The following is a 27313-nucleotide window of genomic DNA, read 5'->3' on the forward strand; positions in this document are numbered from 1 at the left end:
CTCTTGAATATTGTGACTTGCTTTTATAAGTGAGTTATTATAATTACTTTAAGTGTTTTCCCCAAGTTTTAATCTTATATAAATATAAATTAATTCTTAAAGTAATTACTATTTCGAAAACATACCACTGCTCGCTGGCGACTCCGAGGTTGATTCCCCTGCGTTGATCATCAGAATTCGTCCATCAGCTCCTGAGTTCTTTGTTATCGGGCAGTCCCTCTGGTGGTGTCTAGCTTCGCCACAACCATAGCAGGCTTGTCTTTCTTCAACTCCGAGGAGTTGGGAGATCGGTTGAGCCGGTGCCCTGCAGAAACGGACTGTGTGTCCCTTCCTGTGGCAGTTCTGACACTGCATTTCCCGGTATACTCCGGTGTGATGATAGTTGCACTTTCCACACTTCGGGAGGGTTCCGGCATATCGACTGGTAGGTGCTGGAGCAGCAAGAGTTGTAGCGGCGTATATAGTACTCGTTTGTTGCTCTTGCGGGGGTTCCTGTGTTGTTCGCTTCTTCTTCTTCTTGTTCCCCGACTTTCATTTATAGTCCTCTCCCTTTGATGGCTCGGGAACTGGGACTTCTACACCATGACGGACTCCATGGTCAATGAGTCGCTGGGCCAGGCGCTTGGCACTATCGAATGTGGTTGGGTTAGAAGACAACACATCTCCTTGGATCGGGGCAGTTAGACCCCAGATGTATCTTTCTATCTTCTTGCTCTCCGGGGTAACCATCCCGGGGCATAGTGCTGCCAGGTCGCTAAACCTGTCAGTATAGGCCACTATGTCTGAGCCGACCGTCTTGAGCTCCCATAGTTCTTGTTCCAGCTTTTATACTTCGCCCCTCGGGCAGTACTCTCCCATTATCATTTCCTTCAGGTTTTCCCAGCCCATAAAGTTAGCCACCGATAGAGTCAGTGACTTAACATGGCCATTCCACCATTTTAGGGCTCTGCCGGAGAAGGTGCAGGCAACAAACCTGACTTTGCTCCATTCTGGACACGAACAGATTTCGAAGACCGAATCTGTTTTCTTGAACCATTGCATCAGAGCAATGACTCCTCCATCTCCATTGAAGGATTTGGGTTTGCAGTTCATGAAGTCCTTATATGAACATTCCCGTGGGTATTCGTGGGTATATCCGTGGTTGGTTGGGTGAGCACCGCTACCAGATCCACTGGTACCACTTGCACGAATTTGGGTTAGGGCAGCTGCCGTTGCTGCTGTTACCACTGCCTGAAAAGTAGTTAGGTCGAACTGTAGTGGCGGATTCTCTGTCGTGTTGTTGACTACGGGCCGTATTGGTCTACCGCGAGGCATCTTTTGCTAAAATAATATAAAGATGAGACGGGATAAGTCTATAGCCGTGGATATAAGCCGAAAGCTGAAAGACAAGGTTATCCTAGTTCTGAGTGTATCTGGTCCTGACTTCCACAGGTTTCTGGAAACAATTCATAAAAGAGTTTGTACCTAATAAACTTTATGAATTAGAAATGGCTATCCTCGAATGAATATCTGTGACCTGAATAACTGTTACCAGTTGCATGTAAAGAAAATAATCCTAACACATAGGGTGAGTAGTGTTTCCACTAACTCATTAAGTTAAACAAGATTATTATTTATTAGTGTGACGCATATGAAGTTTTGGTTACTTCGGTTGATCCATTTTCGAAAACCTCTCATGAACTTGCTCTTGTTCCTCCTTGACTCTTCTGCTGGCTACTATGAGGAAGTGGTTACATCTATCTGGGTTTGTCGTGCGAGAATGGAAGTATCTAAAGAATCTATGAGATTTAGGGTAACTTAATGGGGTGATCCTTACAGAGTCCTTCTATAATTGTACAATGTATACAAGTTGTATATAATTTAAGATTAAATAGGACTTCGAATAAGTGATCCTACTCCAAAACCACAACCAAACAAGGAACAGGTAGTGAAGCGTAGATCGCAAATTCTAAGTCTATAAAATCTCAATTATATAAAACCTTGGGAGTATACATTGCAAGATTATAGACCTATCCATAAGGGTCTTTTAAGTTATCACATAAGTTATTTACATAGTGCTTAAAATACTCCTATAGTATTTTAATGTAATGTACTTAGTATGTTTCAAGCTTGTTATCGTGTTATAGTGCCATAGAATACTCTTATAGTATTCTAACTTTCATGTTCTGATCTAGAAATCCCTTGTATAGAGTTAGGTAAGTTTTAACACCGTTGCAACACTACATCACTCCCAAGCACATGTCGGTCGTATCTCAAATGAATATAGTTGATCAAACTATATTGATCCCAGATACGATTACAAAACTGCCCAGGTTTGACCTCAGTATTCAACCTTTAAATACTTATGTTATGTTCTTCATGTGATACTTGTTCTAGTATGTATACATGTATAAGCAAGTAGGTATATTTTTATAACTTATTGTTATATTCTTAAAATATATTATTATCCAGAGCACTTAAACCCCATTGTATTTATAGTTGTAAATCTTTTATCAGTTGATATACTTAGTTCACTATAAACCTAGCTCTGATACCAATCTGTCACACCCCAAAACCGGAACGGTGGAAACGTTCGGGGGTGGAGGACGTCATGTTTAATATCACAAGACATGCATCATAGTAATCAAAGTAATAAACAACCATTTCATTAAAAAGAAAGTGTTTACAAAGTGTGTGTTCACAAAACATAGAATACATAAGCAAATAACAAAACAAGACTTGAAGCTATTATGCTCCATCTTTTGAAATCCCAGTGTGCGTACTTGTCTACTAGTTTCCTGAGAATACAAGTTATTTTGAAAGAGTCGATCAGCAATTAAGCTGGTGAGTTCATAAGATTTTAGTGATGTAAGTATGTTGTAGAAAGTTGTAGTAAGTTGTAAGTTTTGTTCAGAAAAGTTCGCCTGTTCCTCCAGAAAATCCTATATTTCCTGCTTTGATGAAAGATAAGTAAAAATGACTCTACAATCCTTTCGATGAGTACTAAATGGATATAAGTTATATAGAACTCATAGTAAACAAACAATCAATTGTGTGTATCTGCCCTAAGCCCACAACCAAACAAGGAACAACAAATGAGGCAGATGGCACACATCCCATTGATTGTTAGATCATTGTTGTATATAACCCTGGTGTATTCACTTGGTACTCACAGAGTTAACTGTAATAGTTCCCTTATATTTGATGAAAAAGATTCTTTAAGAAAACCCTTATTTCTTATATTAAAAATAGTAACCACAGTGGTTCCTCCTATAATCTCTGAGGTTATACTAGCTATATATAATCTAATATCGAATAGATAGTTAATTGTGTGAATCTGCCCTAAGCCCACAACCAAACAAGGAACAGGAAATGAGGCGGAAGGCACACATCTAACTATCTGTCGGGTATTAATTATATATAAATCTGATGTATAAACTAAGGTATTATAGAATTTATCACCTAAGGTCCTTTAAGTTATACTGGTTTAATAAAATGGATTAAACCCTTTACTGGTAAGTTTCTAGTTTTGTATACCAAAAGTTCTGATTTGAAAAGTATGTTTTGTACTAGAAAACTGTGCATTGAATTAGTGTCCTATGACCTGACCCATACCTGGTACCCCTTATGATGACTTAATGTATACGGAACACATATATAACTAAGATCGAATGAATAATAGGCTAGGTGAATCCGCTCTAAGCCCACAACCAAACAAGGAACAACAAATGAAGCGGTAAGCGCACATCCTATTACCTGTCAGATCCGATTAATATATATTCCTGATGTATCTACTAAGGAATCATAAGGTTAGGATTATAGGCCCCCTATTAATTGAATGTTCATGTTACGAAGAAGTTATGTATCTTATTTATTATCGTCGGGTACTTTACAGATGTACCCTTTATAAATAACTTAGGTTTGGTATAACTATCCCCTCGTGTTTGCTAACCCTGATACGTGTAATCGTACTGGTGTTAACGCAAACCCGGAAAGATATATTACTATGTTTTATCACCTCGTGCCTGCTAACCCTGGTACGTAAAATCGTACCGGTGTTAACGCAAACCCGAAAATATATATTATTATGTTTTATCACCTCGTGCCTGCTAACCCTGGTATGTGAAATCGTACTGGTGTTAACGTAAACCCGAAAAGATATACTAACATGTTTTTCCCGGTACTTATTATAGTATGTTCCTCCCTGTACTTGTTATAGTCTGTTCCTATCTATACTTGTTATAGTGTGAACTGAACCCCTAAACTATACCTATTATAGTTTACTAATATGTTTACTTGAACTGATAATGTCTTGAAGAAAAGACTCATTTTATCTACTAAGTTATGATTATGCTTTAAAAACGGAGTTTTGTAAACTATGAAGTAACATAACTTTAAAAGAGTTTTTGAAATATTTTGATCACTTATAAAAGACATAAGCAATATTTTGAAAGACGTTTATAACAAACATTTACACAATTATCATTGTGTTCAACTTGTACCCCCCCCCCCCCCTAAAAGCATTTAAAACAGTTAAAAGATTCATTACGGGGTATGAACTCATCTGATGTGGGTAATTCAAACGAATATGGGCGTAAGGATGAGAAGCTCCACGAAATGAACTCCCAAGACACAAACGGGTCCTAAATGGCATAGGCATATAATGTCATATATTGGCATGAATATAGTGTTTAAAGCAACTAACATGCTAGGAAACACCCTTAGGGACTTGTACTAAGTGTTGCAATCACATGTGATTGATCAAAGGGGAGTGTACGACCACAAAGAGGAGTTTACGACCACACAAGGGTGTTCACGGCCCTAGAGTTTACGGTCAGGGAGTTTACGGTCAGAGTGTTCACGACCAGGGAGTTTACAGCCAGGGGTTTACGGCCAGATGAGTTTATGATCGTAAACTCCTGGGAATCATCCACCAATTGTTTGATCTAGGTATTTAGGCTAATGATTCTACTAGATAGCAAGTGTATGGAAGGAATACTCACAATTTAGAAGCCTTAGAAGGTGTTTTCGGCCACCAAGAACAAGTGTGTGTTCTTGGTGTTCTTGGTGAAAGATGAAGATTTGAAGATCTAGACAAAAGGGGTGTTTTCATGGATGAATCAAAGAATGATACATGTTTAAGAAGGATAACAACAACTAGAAGGAAGAACACTTACGTTTTTGGAGGATTTGGATGAAGAACTTGATGATACTTGAGAGAGTTTTGAGAAGATTTCGGCCAAGGAATGAAAAGAATGAAGAAATGAAGTGCCCTTATATATATATATAGGAGGGGTTTACGGCCATGGTTAAGTTTACGGCCGTAAACTCCATGTTTACGGCCGTAAACGCCACATGATGGAGTTTATGGCTTGAATGCTGTACAGTGAATCTAGCAGGTACTTCCTAACACTCATTCCTTGAATGTATAAGGCTAGAACACTCGGACAGTCCCTTATCAAGGCTAAAAAGGTAGCAGAAACGAGTCTGACTCTTGTTTGACATTACTTATAAAGCAAAAAAATTTATGGTTGTCACACGGGGTACGAGGAATCTGGTTTGAAGGGTCGCATATGGTTGTTGGATTTTAGAAGTGCTATAATGCCAAAATGGTCCTGCCCTCCGGTGTTTCATGTCTGCCCCTGTCTGTACCTAGTAATTGAAAAGTATTGTTTAACACTTGTAAAACAATAATTGCTTGTAAATAGTCACAATAAATATTATACTAAAATCTAGCGGTAATTATACTAGGTTTCGTCAAAGGAAAATAAAATTGTTAGAAGCGAAGCGCTGCCCGAGTTTGGAATCATCACTTTAACAAGTGAGTGCATAGTTACTTTAATCTTACAGATATATATGAAATATTTCATCTAAATTACGTGTTATGTGTGCATATTATCTGTGTTCCTGATATTTATACTAGATGAACGATTTATACATGTTTACTTTATTTAAACTGTATACGTATTTTTATACTTATAGATATATATTGGGTAGCGACGGGTGATGAGATATAGGTGATGATAGAAAGCTGATGATAGATAGGTAATGATAAATAGGTGATGTGAGAGGAGTGGAGATACCATAACTTTGACCGGCAATGTGGCGATGTAGTCATCTATCAGAGTATAGATGGCGACCACAGACTATTTTAGACAGTCATGTGGAAACACCAGCAGGATCATAACCTGTAAGTGATGAATTACGAGTTTAGGTGATGTTGTAACTATGTATTCATGCGATGATAATCTAACCCTTACTATGAATTACGAGTTCAGGCGATGTTGTGACTACGTAATCATGCGATGATACTCTAACCCTTACTATACACATATTGAGGGAGTAACCCCCGAATCAGTACTGTCTATGCGATGTAGGCGACGATCCTTAGGAAAAGTCCTTAGGAACAAATATATAAATAAATGCGATGTAAGGAGATGAAAGGTAAATACGATGTAGGAGATGACCCTTAGGATGAGTCTTTAGGGAAGATTAAATGAAGAAAATGGGGATGGGTAATTAGGTTAATTGTTTGACATGACTTATGTAAAGAAACAAATAAACTATATTATTGTGGGTTGAAAACCCTATGTACTCATCAGGTTTCCCAAACTGACCCACTCAGTTTATTTGTATCATAGGTGTCGATACGAAGCTACATTACACTGAGAGATTAAAGGAGATGTAAATCACTAGTGTGAATGAATGTAATGTCTGTTTATGCTTATATTTCTGTATTGACAATGACATCCAAAAGTTTTAATATAAAAAAAAATACATTTCTTCGGAAATACTTTGATAATATATTTATCATGTTTTCCGGGAACAAATTCTGCAATATTATTCTTTAAAATAAATACTCTGATTTTCAAATAAGCATAAATAGAAATTTTAAAATGACCGTGAATTTGGGGATGTCATAGGTATGAGGTCCATTGACGTTGGTTCCTACTTTTACTTGGGTTTTTTCTGTATCATTACTCTAGTCTTGAGTGTTTCTGACATTCTGCATTTGGTACAAGGTTATTTGTCTATTCCAATGGTAATCTCCGCGTTCATGCGTGTTCATTACTTCATTTCTTTCAAATCTAAGTACATCTAGTCAGATCCTGGATGGATGAGACACTTTTATCTGTGAGTTTTGTCTAAAACTATGTTCACGGGTTTGGTTCATAAAGTATCACGTCCTGTCATCCCTGAGTCCTGTTTATCCGGTCTTCACAGAGCTTCACTCGCTAAGCCTTTCTCTCTCATAGTCTCGAGTAAAACTTCTCGAATTTGAGTTATAGGTTATGAATGGATATTCATAGTTAATACTCGTACTCAGCGGGGTTTGGTACTTTCGTTCCAGCTCAAGACATTTGCTAACATGCCAATTCTAATTACAATGATAACGAATGACAACAAATTTCTCATTTATGTTATTCAACCAAAAACATAGGCAAAAACCTTGCCTCAATTCATCTATGTGCACCTCAATCCTTTATGTTCATGTTGTCGTATACGCACAAGTTCTCTGCTCTTTCAGAAAAATAGGATTGGTGTGTTACGCCCTAGTTGTTCGAACTTCTGGAATATATTCCCTTGCTTATCTTTCCAGTTAGACCTTGTTTCCTTTTGGTGCTAACATAGTTGATGGTTGGGGCACCAAAGAGAAGTTCTTGATGGATCACTGGTAGTAGCCATCATAAATTCTTTTGTTGTTATCCTCCTCCTCATCAACACATAACTTACTCAACAAAAGGATCATTTGATGTCCTATTCATATGCACTACATCATCATTAAATTCTAACTCAACATTCCGAAGTTCATCTATGCTATCTTCATTTTCACCATCAATACAAGACTCACGTCCATCATCATCATTATCTTCATCATCAAGCCACCCATCAAAACCAACCCCAATACGATCCACATAAACAAAAATTACACCATCTGTTCCATAAGCATCAAAAATAAAAGTAGCATATTCCACATCATCTGAATTGGGATTAAGCCATTCCACGAGGGAAATGCATGGTTCACAGTAGTATAACTTTTTACAATCTTCATGCATGAAACGTTTGAAGAAGGTCGTACACTGAGAATAAGTCATAGAAGAAAAGTCAACATCATTGAACATGGTTTTCACACCACCATCGTAAGAGAAAGGATTACGAGTAAATACCCTTTGGTAGTTGAGTTATCATAAACAATCCATTGGGTTCCGCTTGTGCCATTGCAACAACTTTTTTGGTACTTTAGCTCGATCACAAAAATGCTTCACAAACCTTAACTCAGTTTCGTTTAAAGTGAAAAATGAAGAATACAGGTCGACACGTGAAGATAGGTTTTAACCATCATATATCATTTATTGACGTGACATATCTCACATGTCATCGGATTAGCCAAAAAATAAATATTAATTGACACATATGCAATGTCAACCGAAAAACCGTTTAAAATCGGTGAAAATGACTAAAGTGAAAAATCAAATACGAGTTTAGTGGTCTAATGTGCAAAAAAAAAAAAAAAAAAACGTTTAGTGACGAAATCGAAAAAATACCAAAACTTTAATGTGCTAATGTGTCATTTTTCCAAATTTTCTTCAAGAAATACTCCATATGTTTAAAAAAATTATAGTGTCATTTTCCCAAAATTTTCTTCAACAAATACTCGATATATGCTTAAAAAAATTACAAAAATAGTATTTGAGTAATAAAAAATTTATAAATATTTAAAAGACAAAACTTTAATGTAAGTTTTCAACTCGTATCATATGCAAACCAGAGTCCACCCGCTTCGTATGTTACGCAAAAAAACCCCAAACCCCTTTTCCTTTCTCAGCCTCCACACTCTTCATATCTGCAGAGTGCAATCCTACTTCTCATTTTTCTGCGATCAGTAAGTCATTCTCTCTCTTTCGATATACAATATATTTGATATGGAATATACGTGAGCACATCCTTTTAATTTTGATTTCATTCTCATAACTATTAAAATGCAGAATTGATGTCTAAATAGTTGTAGATTGAGTTTTCCATTGTGAGATGTAATACTTGTTTGTGCGAATGTTTATTTTCTTATCTGCTTTTTCTTTGGAAGGATTAGATTCGAATCGATTTTAATGTTGAAAAGTATCCCAATTGGGCTTTAGGCTAATTCGATAAAAACATTAGGGCAAAGAGAACGCAAATCAGATTTTCATCAGCCGCATTAGGAGGAGAAACTACTGTAAGTTCCACCGCAGCCACCAGCATGACAAACACAAATCCTGAGGTTCCTCTTTCTGAGGAGGAACTTGAGAGGAAGAAGAAGAAAGAAGAGAAGGTATTTCCTTTTACTTTTTTCAACTTCACTCGATTCTATTCAGGCTTTCTGATATTAACTTAGTATGGAGTAGGAGCTCAAGTTTTTTTTTTTTTTTTTTCTTTTGTGGGTAGGCAAAAGAGAAAGAGATGAAAAGGTTGAAGGCTGCACAAAAAGCTGAAGCAGCCAAACTTAAGGTAATCTTAGATTGTTAAGTAGTATCTTACTTTAGTGAATTTGTAATAATATTAGTTTAATGATCAATTGATTTCATTGATACACATTTAAGGCACAACAAGGACCTTCTATCTCAAAAGCCAGTAAGAAGAAAACAGTAAGGGCAGATGCAAGTGAAGAAAATCCAGAAGACTATATAGATCCAGAAACAGCTTCTGGTGATAAGAAAAAACTTTCTCAACAAATGGCAAAGCAGTTCTCTCCTGTTGCAGTGGAGAAATCGTTAGTTTTTCTATGAATTCTTTTTCTTTCACAGCATCATCTAGCTCAAATTTCATTGATAATACTTCTATCAGAAATCTTGTTTCTTATTATAAAATTTTAATTACTTATTGCTAGATGGTATGCATGGTGGGAGCAATCAGGTTTCTTTGAGGCAAATTCCAGCAGCTCTAAACCTCCTTTCACTATCGTGAGTCTCTTGTGATTTTCTCTGCTATTTCGTGTCTATAAATGTTCATAAACAATGATGTATCTATAGATCTTTTTGAACAGATTGGTTTTGGGATTGTGGCTTGTGGTTGTATAAAGCCATTGATTAATGTAATTTGGTTATGGATGTCTTGTTTATGTGTAAATGCAGGTTCTTCCACCTCCTAATGTGACTGGAGCTCTACACATTGGTCATGCTTTAACTGCTGCTATCCAGGTTTCATGACTTACCCTCATCTCTTATGAATTTTACAATTCTTTCCTTTTTTCAATTTTATTTGATATCGATTATCATTTTAGGATACAATTATTCGTTGGAGGAGAATGTCGGGATACAATACCTTATGGGTGCCTGGAATGGATCATGCAGGAATAGCAACTCAGGTTGAATTTACTTTTAAGGAATAGATATTTCACTAGTTGTTACACTTGGGTGCTGTTTCTTTTTGACTTAATGAACTTTAACCTAATCCTGTTTCTTATTGACTTAATGCAAAAAGAATGGCTTAATCCGATTATCTTGCTTTTCTCTTTCATTACATAATAATATACATATACTGTTGGTTTTCTTATGTTTATCTAATAAAGATTCATTGACAGGTGGTGGTGGAGAAAAAAATCATGAGAGAGAGAAAAATGACACGTCATGATGTGGGTCGAGAAAAGTTTGTAGAGGAAGTGAGTTTGACTTCACATCACATGTTATATCTTGCTTATCAACTTTGAAGTTCATATGTTTAACTTAACTTCAAAGATCTTGTGTTAATTTGATATGGATGATATTGATAGGTATGGAAATGGAAAGAGGAATATGGTGGAACTATATTGAAACAACTCAGGCGTTTGGGTGCATCTCTAGATTGGTCACGTGAGGTAAAACCTAGAAAAAAGATAACTACTAGATACATATATATATATATATATATATATATATATATATATATATGTATATATATATATATATATATATATATATATTTGATATCAGTTTTATCTGAGGTTTTGATTATGTTTAATTTTATATATGTATAACAAGTTTATAAATGTTCCTTAAATAATGACAGTGCTTTACCATGGATGAGAAAAGGTCAAATGCTGTAACAGAAGCTTTTGTCAGGCTTTACAAGGAGGGTCTTATTTATAGGTAATATTCACATCAAGAGATTTCAATATCATCATTAACAAAAGCTTTATTTTCCCTCAAGTTTTTGGTAATTGAAATCTCATTTTATAAATTAACTTCTTGGATGCCCTTTTGACTTTTCTTCAGAGACCTAAGGCTAGTCAACTGGGATTGTGTCTTGAGAACAGCAATATCTGATATTGAGGTACACCATAAAAGCCATTTCCATTTTCTCAACAGTTATATACAATACATGAGTATGTTTCATTTTACATTTTTGCCCCTATATAGGTGGACTATGTTGATATTAAAGAGAAGACACCTCTAAAGGTCCCAGGGTATAAAAACATGGTTGAATTCGGTGTTTTAACCTCTTTTGCCTACCCTTTAGAAGAAAATCTTGGAGAAATTGTGGTGGCTACAACTAGAGTTGAAACAATGCTTGGAGATACTGCTATTGCTGTTCATCCAGAAGATCCAAGATACACTCATCTTCATGGGAAATTTGCATGTCATCCATTTAATGGAAGAAAACTTCCTATAATCTGTGATTCTATCCTTGTTGACCCTAAATTTGGAACTGGTGCAGTCAAGGTAATCTAAACCCTAAACCCTAAACAGTTGACCAAATTCTTTTTGTGATGATTTTGATGGTGTTTAATTGTTTATGCAGATAACTCCAGCACATGATCCGAATGATTTTGAAGTTGGAAAGCGTCATAAACTGGAGTTCATCAACATTTTTACTGATGATGGGAAGATAAATAGTAATGGAGGTTTAGGGTTTGTAGGGTTGCCACGTTTTGAAGCTCGTGTGGCTGTAACTGAGGCTTTGAAGTCTAAGGTATTTCTTTGTAACTTTTTCTCCCATCCCAAAAGATGTTAATGCCCTTCTTGTCCTCATCATAATATCCATGGTCTGTTAACTGTGTATGCATACAATACAATACAGGGACTTTATAAAGGGGAAGAAAAGAATGAGATGCGTTTAGGTGTTTGTTCTAGAAGCAATGATGTGGTTGAACCTATGATTAAGCCTCAGTGGTATGTTAACTGCAATGGTATTGCAAAAGAAGCTCTTGATGCTGTTATGGATGAAAATAACAAGAAAATTGATATCATTCCAAAACAATATGCTGCTGAATGGAAAAGGTCAAACACTCATTTTTAGCTTCATTTTTTTTTTTTCTGAAAACATTTTGTAACATGTTTAAATAAATTACAGGTGGCTTGAGAACATTCGTGATTGGTGTATATCAAGGCAGCTATGGTGGGGCCACAGGGTTCCTGCATGGTATGTGACATTGGAGGATGATAAACTGAAGGAACTTGGAGCATACAAGGATCATTGGGTGGTTGCTAGGGATGAGAAAGAGGCTGAAGGGGAGGCTAAAAGAGTCTTTTCAGGGAAAAAATTTCAGTTAACTCAAGATCCTGATGTTTTAGACACCTGGTTTTCTTCAGGGCTTTTCCCATTATCTGTATTAGGGTGGCCTGATAATACTCAAGATTTCAAGACTTTTTATCCAACTGCTGTTCTTGAAACTGGACATGACATTTTATTTTTTTGGGTTGCTCGTATGGTGATGCTTGGGATGAAATTGGGAGGTGATGTTCCTTTCCAAAAGGTTAGTTATATAACTTTAATAATTAATATTATTGAAAACAATGCAATAATGCTTGATATTAAAAACTATTCTTTAGGTTTATTTACATCCAATGATTCGCGATGCACATGGAAGAAAAATGTCCAAATCTTTGGGCAATGTGGTGGATCCTATAGAAGTAATATGTGGAATAACCCTAGAGGGTCTTCATAAGAGACTTGAGGAGGGTAATTTGGACCTTACTGAATTAAAAGTTGCCAAAGAAGGGCAAAAGAAGGATTTTCCTAATGGTATTCCTGAATGTGGGGCAGATGCCCTTCGATTTGCCCTTGTCTCATACACTGCTCAGGTATCATCTATTTTATATTATACCCTTCTACACTTTATATATATTCTCTAAAAGATTTTGTATTCATGGAATTGGAATTCAAGATTCCATTCCATGGTTTATTTGGTTGCCACATGGGTCGAGTCCTTCAAAGTTTGATGGGGAAGGAGTTCAGTAACTTCAATTCACTCTTCTGTTTTTGCAAAAAGACCAAAATACCCTTATTGTCTAATTTGAAATAAAAAAAATTCAAAGCATTATATTTTTTTGACAGATTTTGCATTGTTAGAATTTCAATTCTTTTGATAGATCCCATTCCTTAAAAAACATTCATAATAGTTTATCGATAAAAAATAGGGTTAATCTGTAAAAAAACCTTATATTTTGTGTTTTTTTTTCTGGATTAAACCTCAAATCTATCTTTTGATGAAAAAGACCTTTTATTTTTTTTGTTCTTTCTGAAAAAGCCCTCAACTTTGTATTTTTTCCGAAGAAACCGCTCAACCTTTTAAATGCTTCCAAATAAACCTTTACATTTTACAATTTTTTTCGGAAAAAATACAAAGTTGAGGGCTTTTTTTAGAAAAAATGATAAAATACAAGGCCTTTTTCAGGCAAAAAAAATTGAGGTTTAATCCGGAAAAAACACAAAATATAAGGTATTTTTTGAGATTAACCCTAAATATTATTGTTAAACTTGAACTATCTCTATGCAATAAACAAAATTCAATTTCGTTCTTCTGTTTTTATAAAAAGTCCAAAATACCCTTGATAACATTGTTTCTTTGCATGATTCCAGTCAGATAAAATCAATCTAGACATACAACGAGTGGTGGGATACAGACAATGGTGTAACAAACTATGGAATGCAGTTCGATTTGCCATGACAAAACTCAATGACAATTATACCCCTCCAAAAACAATAGACCCAAAGAACATGCCCTTCAGTTGCCAATGGATTCTTTCAGTTCTCACCAAAGCCACATCCAAAACCATATCATCTTTAAACTCCTATGAATTCTCAGATGCATCAAGTGCTGTTTATTCATGGTGGCAGTTTCAGCTCTGTGATATCTTCATTGAAGTAATTAAACCTTACTTCTTTGGTGATGATGCAGCTTCAAAGGCTTATGCACAAGATACTTTGTGGGTGTGTTTGGATACAGGGTTAAGATTGCTTCATCCTTTTATGCCTTTTGTTACTGAAGAATTATGGCAACGACTTCCTTCACCTAAGCATTGTGAAAGAGAGAAGTCTATTATGATTTGTGAATACCCTTCTGTTGTAGAGGTTAGATCTTGAAATATATTATACTATACATAATAATAATAATAAACAAATAATTGTAACTAATTTTTATTTTCCATTTATTGGATATAAATAGTCATGGAGAAATGAAAAGATTGAATATGAGATGGAGGTGGTTGAGTCTGCTGTGAAATCACTCAGATCAATTAGGGCAAACTTCCCTGCACAGGAAAGAAATGAAAGGTATTTTATTAAAATCAATAATTGTAAATATATTATTTGTATTTTCTCATAAAGAAATATTTTTTTTATTTTTTTTGGATAGGCGAGCTGGATTTGCAGTTTCTAGAAACGAACAAACTACAGAGCTTCTGAGACGCCATGAAATGGAGGTTTCAACCTTAGCCAACTTATCCTCATTCACGGTATGTGAAAAAGACGAAAATACCCTTCTCATGTAACATGTAATATTTTATGACATTTTGGGGTTAAAACTTAAAATTGTCAGGTTCTGAGTGAAAATGATGCTGCTCCAGCTGGATGTGCAGTGTCAGTTGTAAACCAATCACTTTCTGTTTATCTAAAGCTTCAAGGATCCATTGATGTTAAAAAGGAACGTGAAAAGCTCAATGCAAAGTTGACAGAGTTACAAAAGTAAGCACATCATTTACTTTTTTGTAAAGTCTTGTTTCTTTGACTTTCTGTATTTAGTCAAAAAAACATGTTTGACTTTGAGCAGGCAAAAGGATAGTTTGAACAAGGCGATGAGTGCTAAAGGGTATGAAGAGAAGGTTCCGGAACATATAAAAGAAGAAAACATGGCTAAATTGACAATGCTAATGCAACAGTTAATGTCTTGTGAGGAAGCTACTCAGCACTTTGAACGCGAAGTGGCTTCAAAAGCAGAGATCTAAGTCAACCCTCAGAGGCATTTATTCAAATGACAATTAGGGAAACAAGAGTTGAAGATTTTGATACAATTTTGTGAGATTATTTGTATTTTTATCTTGTTATGATAACATTTATATACCATGCTCCTGTTTTGTTGAACATTTTAGCTTCACGGATTCATTTGGACAGATTAGTGACTAGAGACAAAGCTGAGTTATGGTGGGGGATTGATATCCATACCTTGATATTTACAACAAAATGAAACTATATATATATATATATATATATATATATATATATATATATATATATATATATATATATATATATATATATATATATATTTGGAATCAAGGCTTCCAAAGAGCTTACAATATAAATGTAACATCCTAATCGTGGGCTTAGAATAATATAGGTTATTTTAGTGAAAATAATCTTTGTGAAAAATAAATTAAAAAAATAGATATAGTAAAATAAATGTTTTTAATTAAATGAAATAATATCTAGTTAATTGAAATAAAGATGTGCGATTAATGTTAAGAATTTATTTAAAGGATTAATAAAGTGAAATTTGAGAAATTTTGAAAGTAAGAATCAAAAGTGTCAAACCGAACTGGTCATATCTATATTTGACTTAGTCAAGGGCTTAATTGTTAGAGAGTTAAAAGAGTGGGGGAAAAAGTCTAAACTATGGGAGTTTATTTAATGTTTTTATCAAATGGTGTCATTGTTTTGGAAATTGGATTCTAAGAGGATCAATAATGTCGATAGGCCATAGATTAAAAGTATCTACTTTCCATCTCTCCCATTTGAGTTAGAGATCATGATTTGACCTTGCTATCGCAATTTCAGAGTGAAAGGATGAAAATGAAATGAAGTGTGAATGAGATTGAAGCAAGAAAGGTTGACTGAAGTAGTGGAAAACTTAGAAGGTAAGGGCGCGTTTGGTTGTGAAATTTTTTTCAGTTTTCTAGGAAAATTTTCCAAGAAAAACGGAAATTTTGAAAACTCGTTTGGTTCGTTCAGTTTTCCAAAGTTTTCTAAGAAAATGAAAATTTTCAGTTTTCCAAATTGTATGTAAATTAGAAAAGTGATTTTTACAATTTTCCAAAGTTTTCCAAATTTCTAAGATGAAAAATGAAAACTCCACTCGTTCCAACCAAACGCGTTTTCATTGAAAATTTAAAATGAAAACTCAACCTTATTTTCTGAAAACATTTTCATAGAAAATGAAAACAGTTTTTCACAACAAAACGCACCCTAAATCTCTTCCCCATCTCTTCTCATTCATATCCATGGTTTGTGTATTTGCTTCAACTATGAATTCCATGAGTGATTCCAAAGAATATATGAGTTCTTAGTGTTGAATCACTTCATTACTCATCTTATAATCCACCATTTCCATTTTAGTGGTTTGGTTTAGAGTTTGTGGGAGGTTTGGCGATTTCTAAACCTAACTCATATGGAATTTGAGATTCATGGAAGGAATTGAGCTTATAAGTTTGCTTTAATCACTAGAACCAAAAGCAATCATCACTTTATCAATGAAATGATTGATTCCACCATTTATTATGAGATTAGGGGTTTTCTAACCCTAACTTCATGACTGAGTGGTGCATTGACTGAAATAAGTTGTACATTAGTTCCTAGTCATAGTATTCGATAAAAATCTTGATTAACCGGAGTCTATATTGATTCATATGTTAACTTTAGTCATAATTCCATAATACCATCGAAATTTGTGGTTGGGATTGATGATTCCAATGGTGATTCACCATTAGAGTTAAATGAAATGACTTTGAAACTATTTAAACTTCATTAAACATTGATTTATTTTATGAATGAATTAAAGTGATCTCAACCTTTAAAGGTTTTTTTTCAAAGGGTTATATGAATTTGCAACATCTATAAAGGATTGGAACACAACAACTTTATAATTATGCTTGGAACGAAATCATGACTTAGGAAGGAATTTAAATTAGAATCAATGTCTTTGAGTTATGGTTTGTAAGTTTTGGAAATATGCTCATAGTCACAAAAAGTTAGTAATATTTCTATAATTATCATGTTCCTTCTAGGTTACATAGAAGATATGATTTAAGTATAAAATAATAGAAGATATTATTGATGGACTAGTTTTTTAACTTATCATAAGATGAAAAGTTAATTAGAAGCTAATAATGTTAAGGGGTTTAAGTTTAATTATCCTTTGATTCATATTGTTGGTGCTTATCCCATAAATAAAGGGATAAGAGTACCAAGTCAAGATAAAGCCACACTTAAGAAACCCTAGCTGATTCTCTCCCAAGATCGACCACTTTTTCCCTCCAAAAATGCTCTCTAGCTTTGAGCTCTCTCTTCATTCTTTCAACATTTACCCAACCTTCTAAGGTTAGGGATTTTGGCTATCATAAGTAGATATGTTATTCGAGTCGGAATAGGACCGAACCTGAATAACCCGAAAACCGAGTAAGGCTAATTGGAGGAACCAAAACCCAGACCGATTAACCTAATACAGACAGTTTGGTTATTACCCGAATAACCCAAATAACATTCACAATATGATTAACGACCTAATATATGTAACACCTATAAAATTTAAACCAAATTTTAACTTTTCAAAACATTTAAAAATCAAGAGTTATAACAAATCTTTGTTTTCAAAATAGTCTTTATCAGAGTTTTCCCAGAAACATAAACAAAATGTGAGGAGCTGTACGATCACGCCTTTGCCTTGTCGCGATCCCGCGATCCCCTGATGTACCTGAAACAATAAAATGAAACTGTAAGCTCGGAAGCTTAGTGAGTTCCCCTAAAATACCCATACTCACACAATACAAATATAACCATAAACAACATACTATGAGTCCAATCAACCATCGGGTTGGAATACCCCAGGCCTCAACCTTCCGGTTGGAATGCCAATATACTATGGGTCCAATCATCCTTGGGATGGAATACCCCAGGCCCACAACCAACATGTTGGAATGCCCACATACTATGAGTCCAGTCATCCTCGGGATGGAATACTCCAGGCCCACAACTTACAGGTTGGAATGCCCAAGTCTATTGGCTTTCGCACAAAGCAGATAAGCCTCAACCAATAAACAAACATGTGCACATATAACAGATAATCACATAACAGTCTATAGACAACAAACTGATCTACCGGATCATACCACATAACATATAATATTATCCTACCCTTTAGGATATCTAACTAACAGGTCATAACACATATCACATATTATCATCCTACCCTCTAGGATACCGATCTAACAAATCATACTAGCATAACATAACCAATAACAATTCAAAGGGCCGACCTTGGTGCCTTAGATCCTTGAGTATAGTGAGGAAAACTCACCTGACTAGTAGTGCTGAAATGATGAAATTCTAACCGCTGCCTCACTGGAAATCCCGAGCTGACACACATAATAAATACTAGGTTATTACCTGACATCACTCCCTTGACTAAGTGTCCATATTATTCATAAAGTCCATTTCTTTTTGTCGGGCCAAGGCCCAACACCAAGTCCTTATCTTGAAGGTCCATATTCTAAAGTCCATTATTGGCCCAATTTACCAAATTGGGCCCAACCTCCTTATTGAGCCTAACCCCATGATCCACTATCATAACCTGGCCCAAAATATCCTATTTGTAGAGTCCAACAAAGGCCCAAATCCATTTAGCCCATAAACCCTAAGCCCATTTGACATGAGCCTAACAGAGAGCGTACGCGGGGCGTACCTCTCTGGTTACGCTGGGTGTAATGCCGTTCTATGCTGACTGCCATCGGGATAGTTGACCCTGTACGCTGGGTGTATAGAATTTACGCTGAGCGTACGCGGGGTTTTACCAAAACCCTAATAAGTGCTTAACGACTTAAGCTCTTAAGCCCAAATTCCAGATCCATCGACCAAATATGCCATGGGACCATAAAGTTCCAGACTTTATCACTTTGGACGTCTAGAAAGTCCTTACTCATGGTCTTAACCCATTAAGACCTTCTCACTTCATGCATGGGACAAGCCTAACTGTTGGGAACTGATTTTTATCACTTAAGACCTCTCCTAAGGTCTAAAAGGACAACTCATTTCGTCTAAGACATCACATGCACCATCTTGGGGATTCTTGGGACAATAAGACTTTCATAAAGTTAAATGTATAGATCTATAACTAGTAAGCACAAAGTTTCAAGCTTTTTACCTTCTGGAGCTTCAATGGCACAATACAACCTCAGATCTATAGCCTTGCTTTCCTCCTCTAGCTCCTTGGTGCAATGTCTTCACTTCCCAAGGTTCAAAATGCACACCAACTCACACTTCTCACACACACACACACACTAGGGTTTGGGACGTTTTTCTGAGGTATGGAGGCTGAGGGTAAGCAAAAGAATGAGCCATAAGGATGATTATATAGTCCCCAACCCTGAATATTAGGGTTTTCATCGGACATAAGTACGCCCAACGTACTAGGGCGCGCCTAGTACGCTTAGCGTACTCCTTCCAGTCCCAAAGTTGCAACTTTAGTCCTTATACTTCTCGCGACCCAACACAACTAACTCCAAGGACCAACAATGACAACTAATAAAAGGAAGAAGGGTTTTCAAGATATACCTGCAAGGTTCGGGGCGTTACAATATAACTGAAAAAAACCAAGTAAACCATATTATGATTCCATAACCCGAATAACATTTACAATATGATTATAAACACTGTATTTTTTTTATTACTTTTATAGCTTATGATTCCATACACCAACATAACACATTCAAAGACAAACATAACACAATATAACATTGAAAGAATAACATTTACACAAGAGATTAATGTAATGATGCTTAATTGCTTACTTTAGTTTCTTGACTTGGAGCCCAATTTTCCATGAATAGACAAAGTAGGAATTCCTGAATTCTTAGAAACAAGAAAGAAGGGTCGATTTCTGAATATATAGAAGAAGGATCGACACCTAAGAAGGATTTCGAGAATGGTAATGCTTGAGTAGGGAAGTCGACGTGTATATACTTTTTTTCTGTTGTGAAACCTCGACTCATTCACAAAAGGAGGGACATGGAACGATCGACTGAATTTCGATGTAGCTAGGTAAATTAGGATTAAAATTAAACGACTTTTCAATTCCGGGCCAGTTATTTAGAACCGAATAAGCTCTTATTTAGGTAACTTGGAACGAAAAGCTCGATAATCGAATAAGCTGAAAATTGTAACGTCCAACTTTCGCAACAAAAAATTTTCATTTTTAATAAGGTAAAACTTCCCAATTATAAATCCATTTTAAGAAAACCATCTATTCCAAATTACATTTATCGAAAATCAGAGTAATATAATAAACGCAGAATCCTCAATGCTGCTAATGAGTGTATACAGTCACGCCTTCACCTTCCTATGATCACCAATAGAATCTGAAAACATAAACAATGTGGTAAACACAATGCTTAGTGAGTTCCCCCAAAATACACCACACAAAAAAACATATACAAACATGCCTGCTGGGTCCTCAGTCTACCGACTGGATTATACATGGCTCACAGTCTCGTGACTGAATTTCCCTTGGCCCACGGTCTCCCGACTGGATTGCCCCTCTGGCCCACAATCTCCCGACTGGAATGCCCCTGGACCACAGTCTCTTGACTGGATTGCCCCTGGACCATAGTCTCTCGACTGGATTGCCCCTCTGGCCCATAGTCAATACCCCTGGACCATAGTCTCTTGACTGTATTGCTCCTTAGGCTCACAGTCTCCCGATTAGATTGCCCCTGGTTTGTTGGCCTACATCACAAAGCAGTATAGCCTCAACCCAACCGCACTATGCCGACATATAAACAATCAAGGATCAAGTAGGCACATAATATAGACAATCACCAATCATACAACTCATTACTGCCTACTAGACCTCTCACAACACATTGCTCCGCTACCAACTAATCTCCATGAAATACATAGCCATAAGTAACAAGAGGTGAGATATCCACCCGAACAAATGATCCTACTCTAGAGCAACAACCAAACAAGGAACATGCAAGAAAGCCTAGACCAAGAGTTCTCAGGCTATCCTACATGACTACATACAACCCCTAGGGAACTCTACTAGACGATAACCAACCTACTGGTACTCTAACTAACATAGCACTACTGCTGCATCCTAACACATAAGGATATATATAAATCTAGCAAATCACTACATCACACAAACATCTTATACACAAGGATACATAATCAACTCTTTAAGGAATGCGTAACCATATGTACCCAGAGGTGAGATTGACACCTGGATAGATGATCCTACTCTAGAGCCATAACCAAACAAGGAACATGCAAGAAAACCAAGATCAAGAGTCCTCAGGCTATCCTACATGACTAGATACAATCCTAAGGCATCCCTCTACCAAATGATAACCAAAACTAGTGGTCCGACATTGGTGCCTTCGAACCACGGGTACAGTGAGGAAAACTCACCTGAAACGAAGAGCCCAAAAACACTGCGACACGCTTCCCTTTCTGCACTGCTTGCTCCCATGATCCCTCTAGCACCAAAACATGGAAGAATCTTAATCAACAGCCAAATTCCTTCAAGTTTGACCTAAAGTCAACTTGGTTAAAAAGTCAACGGTCAACGGTCAACGAAAGTCAACTGTTAACTGCCCCTCACGACGTGACCATCTATTGCTCACGTCGTGAGCCACTAAAGGATAAAATAATCGAGACTACTTGATCCTCATGACGTGATAGGCATAGTCTCACGTCGTGAGATCTTTCTGAATGACATTTTGATGATTAAACTCCTTAATCCATTAAGACACTAATCCATCTTCTCCAGAAGGCTTCCTAACACCCCCGATAAAAATCGATGCTTTAAGGTCTTGCATGTAGAATGCAAGACTTGAGCTCAAATTAGGGCATTCATGAAGAAAAATGAGGTCAAAACTCAAGTATGAGCTCAAATATTACCCCAGCCTCAAATCCACCATATATAAACACCAAGGGACTCTAAGGACCCATAAAGTTGCTAACTGTATGGAGTCCCAACACTCTAGCTCATCTAACCATGAATAATTATGCATAAAACCTTTGATCTGGCAACAAGGAATCATAAAGATTGAATCTTGGTTACTCACAATGGTCTAGAGATGTTGCTAGAAGATGCAAATGAAGCTTCCAAGCTGAATCTATGCTCCAAAGGTGATCCCTGCTTCTTCAAGCTACCAAAATACCACCAAAAGCTCAAAAATCACAAAGAGAGGCTAGGGTTAGGGTTTTTCTGTGTTTGAGGACGAAGAAGGCTGCAAAATGAACCTTAAAATGAAGTTTATGGGGGTTTAAATACGAAGGAAACCCTAAAAGATCATGGGCTTGGGCTGCAACTCATCTCACGCCGTGAGCACATATGTCTCACATTGTGAGCTCAGTTAAATCAACATTTTCCATTTAATCACTTGTCACGTCGTGATCTCTCTATTATCACATCGTGACACCTGATTTTACCCAAAAACCATGCCTTTGACTCCTTGAAGCCCTAAACTAATCTGTTCTGGAAACTGGGTGTTACAAATATAGATACCCGAAACCCGAGCCGAATTGCTTATTCGGGCCTAATTCAGTTCGCTTCGAGTTTTAGTTCGGTTCGGGTTTTTGGTCCAAACGCTCATCCCTAATCACAAGGAAGAATGGTTAAATCATTGTTGCTTGAATATTTATCTTAGGATGTGACTACATTAGAGGGGTACTATTTCAGATCTCCGAATCATCCAAGTGAAAGCAAGATCTACACGAAAAAGGTATTCTTTTGATCTATCCTATTGGGTTTTAGTTTTGTAGCATGAAATCTATGGACTTGTGATCCTATTGGATTACGATTTTAAAGTTTGCTTCGTTGTGTGTTTTGTTTTGAAAATCATCATAATCCAATAGTGGTCTAAGAGCAACTAGTTGATGTTTCTTGCACCAAAGAGTAACCATTTTTTGTGAAAATACTGAGGTATAGCTTGTACACATTAATAGGAATCGTGTGTATGATCTAGACACAATTTTGTTCTTGGGTTTTCAGAGAATAAGCTTTTGATCCATGATGTATGTTATTAAAAATCACACTAATAAAGTTATGAAACACACACACACACACATTTCCATATTGTTAAAACTCTTATATATATATATATATATATATATATATATATATATATATATATATATATATATATATACTAGTCATTTATCCGCGCTAAGCGACGAGTACAAATAGTTTTTTCAAATATTAGTTTCTAGAGGCGATTAGTTATTTTTCACAAATAATTTACTACATCTAAACATTTATCAATAGGCATCATGCTAGCATAAACGAAATCAATAAGAATTAAAAGTGAATAGTTGGGATTTTTTACAAATATACATGAACACATGATTTATTGTGCATTATTAATCGTTCAATACTTATTTATATACCACATTTGATATATAGACTTCACCGCCATTAAATTGTTTGTCAGACATCGCTAATACTTCTGTATTGACACGTGATATCCCTCTTGATAATATCACATAACGTTGGTCATGTGAGAAAACCGGTTCTTGAAGATAAATACTTACATTTGGAATTGTTTTCTCTTGAGCTTTATTTATTATCATCGCGAACCATAACCGAATTGAAAATTGTTTTCTCTTTCGCTTGAATGAGAACATGTCATCTTCGGGCATAAAGAAATAATTGACAAAAATATCATCTTTCCAACATGTTGACCAACAGCTATTACGTCATCAATGACATTATCACATGTTTTTATTTTTGAACTTTTTTCCAGCAATTTATTTCATTTTGATACGTATTTATTTTCGAACCGGTTTCGTTCTAGACCAATTTTGTCTAATGATATTTTATGTTTGTTGTTTTAGTTTGAATTCAGGTGCTTCGATTCGGTCTTGACCCACAATGTGGCATGCTGAGGTTAGTTTCATTTCGACGATTCAGACAACTATTAGTATGCCTTCGTTAAGGGTCTATTTCATTTTATAAAAAATAATATCACAACTAATTGGGGAACATTTTTCGCGGAATAGACGATCATTTTGTAAGAAATACTGAAAAATTAGTTTTGTGGGTATATTATGGTCATTTTAAGAAATAACTTCGTATTTAATTTATTTCTTAGGTTGAGTATTTTAATTTTAATTTTACTTACAATAGTTTATTTTCAAAATAGATCATTTTTAATTTTCATTAACATTTCTTTCAATACTACGATAAATGAAACTCAAGGGTTAAGTCCTTAACATAGATTGTTTATTTAATGAGTTAAGTCCTTAACATAGATTGTTTATTTAATGGGTTAAGGTAACGTCACGACACCATATGTTGATAATGTTGTGACTATTGGATGGTTAAGAAAAGGAACATCATAGATTATTAGGATTTGATGACTTTTTAGGCGATTTTAGAAAGAATCGAAAAGAACATATGAAAATATAATATAATGTTTTTTGAAGATTGTATGTACACAAGATCGGCCTTTGGGTGAGCACAATATGTCGACCACCTCAGATGCCATGGCCCAAATATTTTAGGGATCCACAATTACTTTTTTATTTGTAAATATTTATATTAATTTCTTGGTTAAAATCTAGAAAAAAAAAACATAAAAGATAAACTATATATATATATATATATATATATATATATATATATATATATATATATATATATATAAAGCAACTTATAGTTAGTCTAACATCTTGATTTTTTTAAGAAAGCTAAATGCTTATTATCATGTAGCCCATAAAATGCATAGAAGAAGAAGAATGACATTCAAATAACAACAATGTTTGTAACCAAACACAACCATTGTTTTCTAGTTCTTGGTCATTTTCGTGAGGTTGTTGGTTGGAGACTCAGTTTCGGAAAAATACATTCATTTTAGTGTTAGTTTACAAATTAACATACACATAACCATTATATGATTCCATCTAAGTTAGCAGCTGCAAAACTTGATGTCTAAATCAGGGGTGGAACACAAACATTTTATGCGGATGATGGTTAATTCATTTTGATGATTAGTGGCGACGAATAGTATATTTCAGACCTGATACAAACCGGATCGATAACCGAAGAATCGAAACCCGACTTAGTTGGTAATAGAGAAGCGGATGTAATAACGTGAATCCAATTTTTTTCCCATCCGGGCCGATTCCACTAAGTTACATGCTCATCTTTAGATAATTGTATAGATAATAGACACTTACTAATAATGTACTTTTAAGTCAATAAATTTTAAGTGTTCTTTTCTTTAAATTTTAATATTAGCCCTTAGTATACGTTTTCATTTTAAATCCTTTATGTTTTTTTTTTCATTCATATAATGCTATTTTTTTTAAAAAAAAGTGTTACTCGTATTATTTATGCTATTTTGTTATGTTTTCTAAACATTTAAAAAAAATGAATTATCAGTTAGTAAAATGTTAATGGGATAAATAGATCATATGTAAGATATTGTTTAAACGGAACTTTAAAACTCGATAAAGAGATTAATGTTAGGAGTTTTACGAACAAATTTCGACATTATATCTTAATATATATTTTGATAAATATTTTAAGTCGACAATTTTTATAAAAAAAAATTCTAATGAATATATTGTAAATACTTTAATGAAAATAAAATAAATATACTATTGTAGAACTGTTTTAGGTAAAATAAACTATAAAACCACCCAATGCATATTTTCACTAATTTGCATCCGTTTGATATAATCTAAAACATAATACACAAAATCAATCTTATCCGTTGTCATTTTATTTTAATAAAAATGATAAACAAACTTAAAGTGACTTTCTTTTCTTCATTAAACGTTTAAATATAAATATTTTTCATTTAGCTAAAATTAGCGTACATATTTTTTATGGTTAAGCTAAAAAAAATTAGCAAGGTCCTTAATTATAGAAATTAATTATTCAGTAAACATAAAAGAGAACTAAAAACAAACTTATACATGTTATTTTATTCTTCTAGCTTTACATTAGTGTTTTAAAAAAAATGAGATGGTAGAAATGGAAACTGATAGATGAGATTGTCTAGCATTTATTTTATTTGTAATGAGATTATAAGAACAAATTAATATTCATAGTTGTCGATTAATTATATGTACATAATTAAATACCAAAACCAATCTTTAAAAATAAACCCAATGAAATAAGATAGGGAAACCATCAATACAAATAAAAACACATCAACACTAATAAGCACAACATCAGCTAGTGAAAAAAACATATCACAACATAAACCTCAAAGTACCTAAAATCATATATTAAATCAACTAATAATACATTGATGATAGCTAAAAGAAACTTGGAAGTAATCATACGCAGCTCACACACAACACATACATAGTGAAAATTTTAAGGACTCCTTTGCCCCTGGTAATTGGATCTGAGTTTTTTACCACTTTTTTGCCCCCAAAAAGGTAATGCACTTACATTTATAGACAAAGAACCCTCTTTACAGTGGAACATATCTAATTTAGATGGATAATTAATGACATTTTCACACCTGAAAGTGTTAAGTCGGTGTTACTGTTGAATCTTATTAAAAAAGGATGAGTAATTTTGCTGCTTAATGTCCATTCTACCCCTATATGATCTTTTGGCTATTAAAGATAGTCTTGGTATAAGAAGTACATCATCATTTGGCATTTGGTGTTGTTGTTTTGCTTGCTCTTTGAACTATATTACCACTACAAGTTAAAGTTTTGAAGACCACTTGAAGTCATGAAAGTTAGTTGTTGTAAAGAGGGTTATTTATCTGTAACAACAAATATCACATGTTATATTCAGTGAAAATGCTTAATTTAGGCTGCAAAATAGTTCAAAAAAGAGGTAAATATACGTGAAAAAGAATAATTGACCTCTTTGAGATTCAAACAACTTTTCACTTTTCATCCAATCCACTATTTACTCAGTAGTTCCTTTCATGGCACCCTGCCAAAAATTTAAAAATTTATACAAACCCAAGCTTTTGTAGTTATTTATACATATAATAAAAAAGAGCAAATTGAGACAATAAATAGCTCATCATCCGGTCAGAAGCTTATGCATGAACAAACTTCAACCAAAATGATTTGATTGTTTGAAAGTCATACTCATTACATGCTAATTTTCAAAATGAACCCAAAATAA

The 27313-nt window shown here is 34.9% G+C and overlaps 1 protein-coding gene across 3 annotated transcripts; it reads left to right on the forward strand.

Annotated features, from left to right (window-relative positions):
- The first annotated feature begins 8737 nt into the window (after positions 1-8737).
- LOC145114670 (valine--tRNA ligase, mitochondrial 1-like) lies at positions 8738-15372 on the forward strand. Of its 3 annotated transcripts, none has more exons than XM_079050736.1 (21): positions 8738-8863; positions 9139-9289; positions 9403-9465; positions 9558-9727; positions 9845-9917; positions 10089-10154; positions 10238-10321; positions 10538-10615; positions 10727-10810; positions 11002-11081; positions 11208-11265; positions 11352-11654; positions 11734-11904; positions 12013-12212; positions 12286-12688; positions 12765-13016; positions 13795-14286; positions 14381-14487; positions 14570-14669; positions 14753-14898; positions 14984-15372. In XM_079050736.1, the coding sequence occupies exons 1-21, from the start codon at positions 8739-8741 to the stop codon at positions 15156-15158; spliced, it is 3381 nt and encodes a 1126-aa protein (XP_078906862.1). In that variant the 5' UTR covers position 8738; the 3' UTR covers positions 15159-15372. The 3 variants fall into 3 exon arrangements, with proteins under 3 accessions (XP_078906862.1, XP_078906863.1, XP_078906864.1); XM_079050737.1 differs by having other exon boundaries at positions 8752-8863; positions 9117-9289; XM_079050738.1 differs by having other exon boundaries at positions 8764-8863; positions 9065-9289.
- The last annotated feature ends 11941 nt before the right edge of the window (positions 15373-27313 follow it).

The sequence above is a fragment of the Lactuca virosa genome, chromosome 5, assembly GCF_052849685.1.
Source record: "Lactuca virosa cultivar CGN04683 chromosome 5, Lactuca_virosa_CGN04683_v6, whole genome shotgun sequence".
In the NCBI taxonomy this organism is placed as follows: Eukaryota; Viridiplantae; Streptophyta; class Magnoliopsida; order Asterales; family Asteraceae; genus Lactuca; species Lactuca virosa.

Coding starts and splice junctions, on each gene's coding strand:
- LOC145114670 (XM_079050736.1), top strand. CDS start 8,739: ATGCAAACCAGAGTCCACCCGCTTCGTATGTTACGCAAAAAAACCCCA. Junction 13,017..13,794: donor TTGTCTCATACACTGCTCAG/GTATCATCTATT, acceptor GCATGATTCCAG/TCAGATAAAATCAATCTAGA. Junction 14,287..14,380: donor AATACCCTTCTGTTGTAGAG/GTTAGATCTTGA, acceptor GGATATAAATAG/TCATGGAGAAATGAAAAGAT.